This window comes from Polyodon spathula, chromosome 12, assembly GCF_017654505.1.
Source record: "Polyodon spathula isolate WHYD16114869_AA chromosome 12, ASM1765450v1, whole genome shotgun sequence".
In the NCBI taxonomy this organism is placed as follows: Eukaryota; Metazoa; Chordata; class Actinopteri; order Acipenseriformes; family Polyodontidae; genus Polyodon; species Polyodon spathula.
Genome location: NC_054545.1, coordinates 30,119,453 through 30,132,518, shown reverse-complemented (window position 1 = coordinate 30,132,518; position 13,066 = coordinate 30,119,453). Strand labels below are relative to the sequence as shown.

The window sequence follows — 13,066 nt, the reverse complement described above, 5'->3', positions numbered from 1 at the left end:
GCCTACTGTATAATAAAAAAGCTAATAAACTAAAAAAAGTTGAAGACATTTTTTTTTATTTTTTATGCAGTGTAAATCCTTTGTATGCACAGTAGCATTCTGTGTGTGTGTGTGTGTGTATTAAGACTGAAAGCTGATCCCGCCCCTTCTCTGGGCTCAGTGAAAGTATTACAGTATTAGGGGACAGGCTCTAACTCACTAGGCTTCTCTCCACTTAAACACACAAACACAAACTGCTCCAGTCTTGGTAAAGCAACAAGTGGGGGGTCGGGGGGGGAACGTAACTGAGAAGCAATACTGAGTATCACTGGACTAGCAGGACTGGCTCAATGTACTTTACAAGGTAAGGGACTGACTATATTTTTTAAGGGATGGTAAACATGGCTACAATTGATGTTGTATTGGTATGCTACAGGTGTCTATATATTTGAGTTAATATGTGAGCTTGGCTACAACTTACTATATACTGAAAACCTTGATCAAATATATAACTGTAAAACAATAGGTTTAAAATAATAATTTGTTCAGAGATTTTGTCTTAGAGAGTTATATATTGTATAGTATTGTTTCGGTTGCATTGAGAAGTCATGGTTACTTTACAAAAAAAAAAAAAAAAAAAAAAAAAAGGTAAAGCAGAGAGCTTAAACTCTAAGGTAAACTTTTAGGAGGGTGATTATTAATAAAACAAAATGTAATGTTTGAATTGGGCACTTATACAGAGATTTGCATCTTCCCACAGAAATACACTTTCTGAGCCACTGGAGAATAATCTTTCTAGCTTTACTCCTATTTTCTACCAATTCTGTGTTGGTGTGTGTGTGCGTGTGTGTGTGTGTGTGTGTGTGTGGCATTTCTAAAGCTTCAGGTAGCTGATTTTGAGAGAAAAAAATGTTCACAGCAGTGAATATTAAAAGTGGTTAATGTCCCAGTGATTATTTTCAAATAGCTCTGCTTTTGAAGACCCTGTTAGTGGTTCCTCCTCAGTTCTTATTATTGATCCCTAATTGCTTTAGTAAGATAGACCTCATTCTTGCTATTGCCCCCAAAGTTTACATACATGTCATTTTTGCCTTAGAGAAGAGACAACTCTGTGTAATACGTATTTGTAGTTTTATTTAATAAAGTACATTCTGTAATCCTTACTGTATATATACTGCATGTTAACAAGCCTCCATAAAGATTTCGTGACTTTATGGCTTTCGAATGAAAGATACTGTATTTGCTTCATTTCTGATATTGCATTTTATTCAACAGTTTTCCTGCAGTAAGTGTGAGAATGGTATACATGGATATAGTACACTGTTAAAAAACATTGCAAAAATATATTTTTTGCTGAAAGATTTCACATACATGTAATTATATTATTATATATTATAACTACATAATGTAATATTAATATATTTATTAAGACGAAATGAGGTGCTTACAGAAAGAATGTCGGACGGTTCTCCCAAATGGGATGTACTTCAAAAAAAATATATGGTAAATTTTTGGAGTCCAATACCAAGTCTAAGTTTGCCTCTTGAAAGTTTTCTGTAAAAGTTTTTTAAAGACAGAATTTATGATTGCAGGATGGATAGAATAAACATGTGTGAATCCCAGTCATTCCAATTAAGAAATGTCTATGACCTTGTCTATGGGATACAAATCTCTCCTGAGAAGAAAAAAACCTAGACCCTCTTGTAGGTTTCACAGCTACATTCTTGTCTATTGAGCCTTCTGTCCTTGAATTAAGGACAGATAAGCAATGGGTATATAAGGATATGGCAGTGGTGCTTGCTTATAAAGTGTATTAGTCACACAGTAATGGGAGGCTTAGTTCAAGTGAAATTAAATTGGTGATTTCAACTAATATCACCAAATCCATATCACCAAACAAGCTGGCACAATATGAGTTGAATACATCTAAAGATTGATTTTTAATTTATACATTTAATGTATGTATAAATGACCTGGAGCCCATTTTAAATGAATATATAAAAAACAACAAAACAAGTCATAGAGAATCAATAAAAGCCACATAAACACTGTAGTTTTAAACATTTAAAAGCACATACAGTTCAAATGATTCAGAATAGATCATTATTTTAACAGTTATTTTAAAAATGCAATAGCAATAGCATAATTAGTACTTGTATTGGTAGTGGTATTGTCTTTTTTTTAATCACTTTCAACTAATCTATCTAATCTAGGTTTGGAGCCAGTTTTATTGGAATATATATATATATACAGTAGTCTGTCGCGTATTCGACTGAGGTGTGACCAGAGCAAGGGTGCATAAATGAATAGTATTAGTCACAACGGTAACAATTACTATATTCACACAATTATTGTTTTGAGATTCAGCTTTTATTAGGGAGCTCCCCTAAATCCCATGTTTAGAAGATACAAAGCAATGCTTGTGACAGGGTAGCCATCTGCTGTGTGAGTACGCACATTTGCTGTTGAGTGACAGGTAGGAGAATGAGATGGAGGTTGAAGTTGATATGTCCCGCAGGCGAACAAGATTTATTTACATATCAACAAACTAAACATCTCACATGACACTACCAGCAATGGTGGTGCACAAAGCACATACAACACTGTGTATGAAAGCTTTGGTAGGATCTACAATCGCTGAACTAATCTTCTCTGTTCAATAATAAACAAACTCTGGCTACTCGCCTGGCTGTCGGTGGTTTCAACTTGCTTACTCACTTTTATGTATCCAACCCTGGTTTCCTCTCTCTCTCTCTGACTCTCAAACACACACAGATACACACACACACTGCTGAAGAGCTTGGTCATGGTGGATAAACAGTTAGGGTGGTTATGTGATGGATTACTGTCTTAACCAATTTCAAAACAAATACAAATCTAATTTGCAAAACATTACTAAATAGGTGATAGTTGCTGAATATTTCACCCAAACTTATTTAATAGTTTAGAAATACCTATATAAATGTCTTTTAAATTTAAAAAAGAGCATGGCTGTTCTGCATTGTTTTGTAGCATGGAAAAAATAATTGAATTGAATCTTTATTCGAGGAAGAACATCCTACTGAAGGCAAGACATAGCTTATTTTTGGAACACTAACACATTAAGAAAATACTACAAGCTAGTTCACTTTGAGAATTATGGGCTGATATGTGTGATGCATTATTAATATAGCAAAGCAGAAATGATCTATTTCATCATGCATACCTGAGTTTGCTGCCACTTATGACTTGTGTGACCTCGCATATTGAAACAGATCAGGTTCCCTTTATTGATGTTTTACTAACACAGTGGCAACAGCATTTTAACAACAACAGACCTTATGTATGCTTCTCTTCTGGCACATGTGTTGCTCATGGTGATGTCATGTCAAGTCTGAGATTATACAAAAACAACCTGCTTTTAAGGAATCAATCCAAAATCTCCCATTTTTCTCTAATAATTGAGTTATTTCCAACTGGATCAATACTGCAGAGTGTTGCAGAGAGGTCCAACTAGCAGATACCATCACATGCTACAATAGAGTGAAACTGTCAGAAACAGAATAGACTTGTTTTTTAAATGCATATCCTGTTTGGTTTTATCCTCTAACAAGTTTTAACATGCATTTTGTTAAAATATATATGGTATGTCTTTGTGATTTAGCATCACAAAGTTAACACCACACATTAAACTGAGTAAGCTTGCTTCCTCCATTAATGCAGTTGTACTTGTGAGTGTTGTGCAAACCTTTCTAATAAAAAGGCACATGAGACCAGATTTATCAATCTTTACAAAACCTTATCAGGCACACTTTACACTCCGTGAAGTAAATTTTAGCACTGCTTGTTACTCGTACATTAACAGTTTCATTTTCCTTTTACAAGGAATGGTGCAAATTACACTTGGATGTAAGACCTTGATGAGACACCCTTTGTGTCCTGTTCACTAAACTTTAAATTGTCAATGGATCAGACAACTTCCCTGGAATCAGGTGTATGGTAGTTATCATTACTTATCAAGTGCAAATATGTGTGTTATTTCTATTAAGAGATTTCTGAGAAGCGTGAATGAATTAAGAAAAAAATAAAGACAAGCAATAACCCAGTGCCTTGGCTTTCATCAGATATAGCCTGAAGATATTTCTGTATTTCAGACCTACTGCAGACTATACACTATACTAGGATTTGCTGGCATCAGTACTGAGTTCTCTATACTGTATTGAATTAGCTTATTCTCAGTTCTCCTGACTAAGGTCTGTATACTGTATTATATTTGCTGGCTCTCAGATTCCCAGCACTGTTCTCTATTGTCTGGCTGAGATCAACATACTGAATTGATTTGACTAATTCCAGAACCCAGAAGTTTTCTGAACTGTATTCAGTAGGGTCACTAAAGGACTGTTGACCATAGGGAACCTGTGTGTTTTCTAAATCAATCATCGACTGCAGCTTCTTCATTGAATAAAGTCTGTGTTGTGCAGTCCAAGCCACAGTGCTGTTGTTCACGATCTCTGCCTTTTCTCTGCAGTGGCCTGGTCCTCATCTTTAATGTTGATAAACACTAATCAGGGCAGCCAGCACCACATCGATTACAAACTTTTTGTCAAATAAAGTAGATTGTTCAGCTTGGCGAGTGGCTCTTATACACTGTTTCACCTTATTTGGACACAATATTAATGTAATATTAGTTCATGTTTGCAGCCAGTTTACACAAAAGTGTGCTTCTGGGGTACAGAGGCACACGTGCTGTACTGGTCGTGGGGCGAGTCATATGACCAGGGGCTGGCTGGTTCAAATCCTCGCCTTGTTGTGTTGGTGATCATGGCTGGAGACCCACAGAAAGTGCTGCATCGGTCTACAAACAGGTCGCCGATCTCAGGGCTCAGTATAGAGCTTGGCAACATCTTCTGCTTATAGTGAAAATTGGCTAATATTTCTAGCTTTTACCTAACTGATATACATATGCCTCTGTATGTGTCCATAATGTATGTGTCTGTATATTGTATAAAGTGTGAGGTTTATACAGATCAAAAAAATTCTCTCCACCAGACACCAACTTCTTCTCACTCATTTACTGCCTTTCAGCTTCCCAGCAGGGTATCTGACTAAGGCACTGCAGACAACATTTCTTTGCCTAACTAATAGGGAAATGTTCACTTTCACTTCAAAGGCCTTTCATTACTTCTGTTTAAAAACATGTTCTTAAAAAAAAAGGTAATATCAATTTACCTCCATTTATTAGCCGACCGTCAATAGTGCAGAAATAAAACATGTTCAGTGTCTCTAAAGACCATGTCTGTTGATATTAAATCTATTAAGCTAAGAAGTGTCATTGTAATTGACCTTTTCTCATGTGAGGGTCTACATGTAGCTTTGTGGTTAAAAACGAAAGAGCTGAACAAGAAGAGTTATCTGTTTAAATAATCTTGGTTAACCAAATAGAGAAACTAAAAGAGAAGTAAATAACTCAGACATTAATGCTGGGGTTTATAAAAGTCTTATAATATATATAATCATATATATATATATATATATCTATATATATATATATATATATATATAATATTATATATATATAATATTATAAGATATATATATATATATATATAATATATATAATATATATATATATATATATATATATATATATATATATATATATATATATTATATATATATTAAAAATAATAAAATCTTTTAATTCATTTAGAATTGTAATTGGAGTATTTTTTTCCTTTGTGTAATTTTTTTTTTCTAATTTCGATTAGAAGTAAATAGTCTTTGAGGATATAACCATTAATGCTGAATATTAAATTCATATAAGTAAGAGAACTATAAGTAACTTGTTCAAATTGCTGGCCCTGTCATGATGGAAGTTGTGTGCTGGCCACAAGTCTTACTGGGATTATTTTAAGTGTTTTTTTTTGTTTGTTTGTTTGTTTTTTTAATCATAATAATCTCCTTGAATCCCCTCAAAAGAGGATTATCCAGTTTATCCAGAACTCTTAAAGCAGTGAAAGCGCCCATTCAGAACAGAGCCCAATAGCCAACATTGGTGTTAATGTGTTGTACAGGTCTGTGAACATTACATAAGTAAATAAATTATAGCCAAAGTTTTTTTTTCTTTAATTCGAGCCAAGCTCTGTTTGTAGTTCCATAGTTTTTGCTGCATAACATAACAAAAAAAAACAAAAACATGAGGAATCTTTGAAGAATTTTATAATGTGCTGACTTTCCCAAAGCAAATACAATTTGTTGTGGGTAATCATTGTGTAGCTGTTATAATGGAGGGTGGAGCTGGAAAAAAAGAAAAAGAACAAAAAACATATCTGGAGATTTGTAATTGTGTATTTACAGCATACACCTTTAACCAAAAGTTAAATACAGAACAAATGGGCAAACATCCTTTAAAACTTCAATACAAATACACAATAAATAAGGAATCGTACTGTGGTACTTTCAAGTTTTAAAATATCCTTATGGTGAATCTCCTTATGATAATTATACTCTGGAAAAATAAACATATTTTATTTACATTAATACCACTAAATTGCTGACCAATATGAAAGGCTACAGTAAATGCATGGAAAACCTACAGTACAGTATGCATCAAATCCTGTAGGGCTTCCTACAGTGCAAAAACATACAGCTTATAATATTAGAATCCATTTTGAATACCTTACTACAAGCTTCAGAAGGTGACAGACACTAACTGAATTGTGGTCATCCACCTGAGAGCAATAACCACAGCACTCTATGAATGTCCTTCTAGCATTGTATTTATAAAGAAATGTATTGAAAGGATATTTGAACCTACATTAAAAAAGCTGAATTCAAGATCCACATCTGCCTAAAAATTCCAAAATTAGATCAGGTGCAGGATATGAAAATCTTAAACACTAGATCTTTCAAGATAAATCTAAAAACCAATGGGGTTTGAAAAAAAAAAAAAGAAAAAAAAGTCTATAGATCATTCCGTAAATAGGAATGCATTTAGACTTCTGGGTGTTCAACTCCAGTTCAGGCACTCCTGTGATTCACAAATTAAATCATCACTGAGGCGCAGACAGGAAGCTAGTTAGCCTAAACAATGAAATTAATATATTGTGTGCCTGTACTGTATAACACAAGCACTCACAGTAGAATGCAACAATGATGTTGCTAGGTTTATGTAATTTCAGAATTTTATGTGCTTTATATTGTAGATAAGAAACAAGAATTTCTTGTTTTGCATGATTTAGTTTTGTTCTCCTTTTACAGAGGACATTACCTCATAAATGTGTCTGTAATCTCTTTTAAATAAAGTATGACTGAATATTTAGAGGCAATGTGGTTTATCGTCAAAGTATTTGCTCCAGTCTTAAATGAACTGAAATCCAAAATGGAGAACGTCTCTCTTTAGGGACCTCAATCATTTGGTTTTGCTTGTTTTGTAATATTATGTTAAATGTTACAACATTTAAAGACTGTAGTAAACACAATTGTGTTGGCTGAGCAATTGAAAACTTTTTCAGGATTTTCAATAAAAAATAAAGTAAAAAATCATATGGAAATATTTTTGTGCATGTGACACCTTTGTCACTTTTCTTTTTCATTTTTTGCAGGTGTTTGGAAGTTGTTTCACATATTTTGGAAGCAAGATAGAAGGCACATGTTGAGGCACTGAGCCATCTATCCCTCCACCCACACCCAGGCAGACTGTGAGGGAGTCTGTTGCCTTGGATACCAGTTAGTGAAGAAACAGGCTGCTCTTTTCAGAGCAGAGATAACAAAGCAGAATGTCATTGTTGATTATTTTTCCATTACATGGAACACCTTTAAATTAAAAAGAAAAAAAAGACATTGCCTTACATGATAGTTTTTCATACAGTAATTTCTAGAGCAAATCTAGTTAGAAGCAACCAACAGAAGCAAATAAATAGGAGGCAATTTGTAATTATGTCTTGGACAGTATTCAGTACCTATGGCAAGGCATTACATCAGGATAAAGAGCACACCTCTACATAAACACCCCCAAAATGCCTAATTTGTGTAGAACTGGGATGTCCAATCTAAGCTAACAATAGCGGTTGGAAGGAATGGAAAAATGCTTGAACAGCACCATGGCCGCTACAGACCTGTGCCTTAAACGAAGCATGCTATCTACGGTAATGCTTAGCTTCATTCTTGGAGCAGTGATCGTGCTCACAATCTGTGGCAATGTGGTGGTGTGCTTAGCCGTGGGCATAAACCGCAAGCTACGTAGCCTTACCAACTGCTTTATTGTGTCTCTGGCTACCACTGACCTGCTCCTGGGGCTGCTAGTGCTACCCTTCTCTGCTGTCAATGAACTGCACAGGAGCTGGCCATTTGGAGCAACTTTCTGTAACATTTACACCAGCCTGGACGTCATGCTGTGCACTGCCTCCATCCTTAATCTCTTCATGATCAGCTTGGACCGATACTATGCCGTCACTGCCCCCCTGCGCTACTCCATGCTGGTGACCCCATGTCGTGTGGCTGTGGCCATGGGGTTCATCTGGGTGGTGTCACTCATGGTGTCCTTCTTGCCTATTCACATGGGGTGGAACACACCGGACCTCACAGTTCAGAACAAGGGCGAAGAGGACAAGGAGAACAAATGTAGGCTCGAGCTGAACAAGGGTTACGTGCTTGTGGATGCCGTTGGCACCTTCTACCTCCCACTGGTTGTCATGTGCAGCACTTATTACCGCATATTCAAGATCGCGCGGGAACAGGCCAAGCGAATCAACTGCTGCACTGCTTCCTCCTCACTCAATAACCACTGTTCTCTGCCTGCGAAAGAGCATAAGGCCACGGTAACCCTAGCCACTGTCATGGGAGCCTTTATCATCTGCTGGTTCCCCTACTTCACTGTATTCACCTACCAAGGTCTGAGTGAGGAGGAAGTGGATGAAATGACCTTCGCCATCGTGCTGTGGCTCGGCTACGCCAACTCTGCCCTCAACCCCATCCTGTACGCAGCTCTGAACCGGGATTTCCGCACTGCCTACAGCAGCCTGCTCCACTGCCACAAAGTGGGCCCAGCCACAGCCCCCCCCCACTCTCACCAGGGACGAGCAAAGCTCCTCAGGGGTAATCACCAACAACACAGCCCCAACTGTAAGGGAAGCCTACCGGAAGAGAGAGCACTCAACATGCAGGACAGAAATGGAAAGGAGAACCCCTTCATCCGTGAAACCACAGAAAGGTAATATTGTTCACTGAGTTTAACACTAATTGGGTCCTATTTACAAAACCGTTACTTATTCTTATCTTTCAATGTAATCCTTAAATATTTGTTGATCCTGATGATTCGGTCCTGCAGGGTCTTAGTCACAAAGCTTAATTAAGTTTTCTTTTGATTAGTCAAGCAACATCACAAATGCCTTAAAGCAGAAAGATAAACACAATTTGAATAACAATTATTTTATTTAAAATCAAAATACCGGATTGACCCAAAAGTTAGCTTGCATTTTGAAAGGCCATGCGAGATGAACTGGAAAGAGCACACTGAATGCTCAGCAAGTAAAGTACAGAGCTTCAGAATCACAGTCAATACAATGGGTCGGTGGAATGGGTTCTAAAAAACGATAGTGCTCATAAAGTCATGGGTTTGGGAAACTCAGTCAATCTGTTTGGAATTTGATTACAATATTACATTGATTGCAGTAAAATATGGCTTGTTGAGAACTGTTGGTTTTGTTCCCCCATGAAAACCCAGAAATATTAACATGTACAAAGTCCATTTATTGCTAGTTAATCAATCTAGATATGGTATAACAAATATGCATTTTTAGGTTAGTTTGACATTAGATAAAAATGCAATGAAATAGGAAAGAACGATTATTTCACAAACATGTGACACCAATTAACTAATAGGACAATTGTAGATCAATCACTTGTGGTGTCTTCCACAGGCAATTATTCACTGTATCAAAATAATAAGGTAATTTCACTGGCTAGCAGGTGACCACTTTACATGTGATCTGTCCTGTGCAGGTGAACGTCTTAACCATTATGCTAAAGTGCCAGGAGCATCTACATTCATGGTTAGAGGTTTTAACCACATCTCACCAACAAGGGATGGAATCTGTAAAGACAGTGCATCACACACACTGCAAGGCATACAGTCAGACTGGGATATTCAGCACTCCTTACAGGATATTAAGAAGCAAATCGAATCCTATTATATATATATATATATATATATATATATATATATATATATATATATATATATATATATATATATATATATATAGTGCCTTGCAAAAGTATTCAGAGCCCTGACCAATTCTCTCATATTACTGAATTACAAATGGTACATTGAAATTTCGTTCTGTTTGATATTTTATTTTTAAACACTGAAACTCAGAATCAATTATTGTGAGGTGACATTGGTTTTATGTTGGGAAATATTTTTAAGAAAAATAAAAAACTGAAATATCTTGCTTGCATAAGTATTCAACCCCTGTGCTGTGGAAGCTCCCAGTTTGCACCGATGAAAGAAATTGCCCTAACGAGTACACAATTACCTTACCATCGGCCTCCACCTGTGAACCATTAAAGTTGCTGTCACATTTTCTGGATAAAAACCCACTGTTGAAGGATCATTGGTAAGGCTATGAATCTTGAGGAAAATGAAGACCAAAGAGCATTCTACAGAAGTTAGAGATAAAGTAATATAAAAGGGTACAAAATAATATCCAAGTGTTTGGATATCCCAGTGAGCACAGTTGGATCAATAATCAATAAGTGGAAGCTGCATCACACCACCCAGGCACTGCCAAGAAAAGGCTGTCCCTCAAAAATCAGCACTCAAACAAGAAGGAGACTTGTGAGAGAAGCCACGGAGAGGCCAACAATCACTTTGAAGGAGCTACAGAGTTCAATGGCTGGGAGTGGAGTAATGGTGCACCAGTCAAACATATCAAGTGCTCTGCATAACACTGGCCTGTATGGGAGGGTGGCAAGAAAGAAGCAGTTACTCAAAAAGTACCATCTGAAAGCACGTCTGGAGTTTGCCAGAAAGCATGAGAGTGACCTAGCTGTGATGTGGGAAAAGGTTTTGTGGTCAGATGAGACCAAGATAGAGCTTTTTGGCCAAAACTCAAAGCACTATGTGTGGTGCAAACCTAACACTGCCCATGCCTCAAGACACACCATCCCTACAGTGAAGTATGGTGGTGGCAGCATCATGCTGTGGGGCTGCTTCTCATCAGCAGAGACTGGGCATCTTGTTACAATTGAAGGAAGAATGGATGGAGAAAAATACAAGAAAATACTGCAAGAGAATCTGCTTCAGTCCGCTAAAAAACTGAAGCTTGGGAGGAAATTCACCTTTCAGCAGGACAATGATTCCAAGCACAAGGCCAAAGCAACATTGGAGTGGCTCAAGAACAAAAAGGTGAATGTCCTACAGTGGCCCAGTCAAAGTCCTGATCTCAATCCCATTGAGAATCTGTGGCTCTATTTGAAAATTGCGGTCCACAAGCGTCGTCCAACCAACCTGAACAACCTGGAGCAAATCTGCCAAGAAGAATGGGCCAAAATCACTCTGACACTGTGTGCAAAGCTGTTACATACTTACCCCAAAAGACTTAAAGCTGTTATTGCAGCGAAAGGTGGCTCTACCAAATATTAATGTGTGGGGGTTGAATACTTATGCAAGCAAAATATTTAAGTTTTTTATTTTTCTTAAAAATAGTTCCCAGCATAAAACCAATGTCACCTTACAATAATTTATTTTGAGTTTAAGTGTTTTAAAATAAAATATCAAACAGAACGAAATTTCAATGTACCATTTGTAATTCAGTAATATGAGAGAATTGGTCAGGGGTCTGAATACTTTTGCAAGGCACTATATATATATATATATATATATATATATATATATTATATATATATATATATATATTATATATATATGTGTGTGTGTGTGTGTGTGTGTGTGTGTGTGCGTGTGCACCTTGTTTATTTATGGATCTGTCCTGAGCGATTTTGACGAGACTCCGTCACCAGTTTTCCCAATACAAACGCCCACTAGTCTTCAGTATTAAACTTTATTTGACGTAGGCAGTTCGACAGCTTTGCAATTTTTTCTTGCATGCACAGATCAGTTTTATTGTGCAGTTACACAGTGCTTTCTCTAGTTTCACCTGATGGAAATGCTGCAAAAACAAAGAGAACGAGACCAGCTACTGTAACGTAAAACAGTTAACCATTAAACAGTTTCCGATACTGTGATGTATTTTTTTTTTTTTAAATCTGTGACCTTTAGTTTCTTTTGTGCATTTTTATTTGCAAGTGAACTGTGACATTAGGGCCATATCGACCACTATATTCCGCAATTTTGAATACTGATTTTGGATACTGTTTTCATTCTGGAAACTGTGTTGTTGATTTTTTGTATCTTTTTTCTAAATTGCACTGCCAGTTCTACAGTAAAATATAGTAACGTACCAACAAACCAACTACAGTACATCTAAATGGAAGCTTACTTATTTTAAACCTCTCAGCTGTGTATTTTTGTTATGTATTTTTGCAAATAACAGCCAGTTTGGACTGTGGGAAAAGGTCTGTGGGAATTATTTAGCTCATCCCACTTCCTCATAAATCACATTCTATTTTTTATAGCAGGTTCTGTTTTTGTTCCTGTCTTTCATTTACGAGAATCTCTTTTTAAATTAAACATACATGATTAACTCTTTCATGAAGTGCCATTGACTTCACCGTACTTACACATAATGCTATCTGGTAATTACATAATATGTACGCAACAACTTGTGTAAATATAGTGCAGTTACAAAATATGTTACCAATTTCCTAACATTTTAATTTCAACTGAAAAGGGAATTTTGACCAGTTAAGAAAGCATAGAAACTTCTAGAAAGCATTTAGGAAATAAGACCGGATCAGTTATCAACAATGCATAGGACTAGATTGATCACCATCTGTACACCAATTTTACAAAGTAAAATAACTGTAATAATCTTACATAACAAGTAACAAACAACTAAGACTTGAACTGACACACACAGTACTTTGGTATGTTAGAAAGGAAGAACAAAAGTAGCTTAGCAACCAATTATAATATTTTTTATTC

The 13,066-nt window shown here is 36.3% G+C and overlaps 1 protein-coding gene across 2 annotated transcripts in view; it reads left to right on the top strand.

Annotated features, from left to right (window-relative positions):
- Positions 1-214: 214 nt before the first annotated feature.
- LOC121323891 (histamine H2 receptor-like) overlaps positions 215-13,066 on the top strand; it is a 29,367-nt gene continuing 16,515 nt past the window's right edge. For both annotated transcript variants that reach the window (XR_005951190.1, XM_041265212.1), the window contains exons 1-2: positions 215-343; positions 7,563-9,169. Coding sequence is in view for 1 of the 2 variants with exons in the window: in XM_041265212.1 (XP_041121146.1) it covers positions 8,037-9,169 (1,133 nt within the window). In the remaining variant the exon portion in view is untranslated. The remainder of the gene's footprint in view (positions 344-7,562; positions 9,170-13,066) is intronic.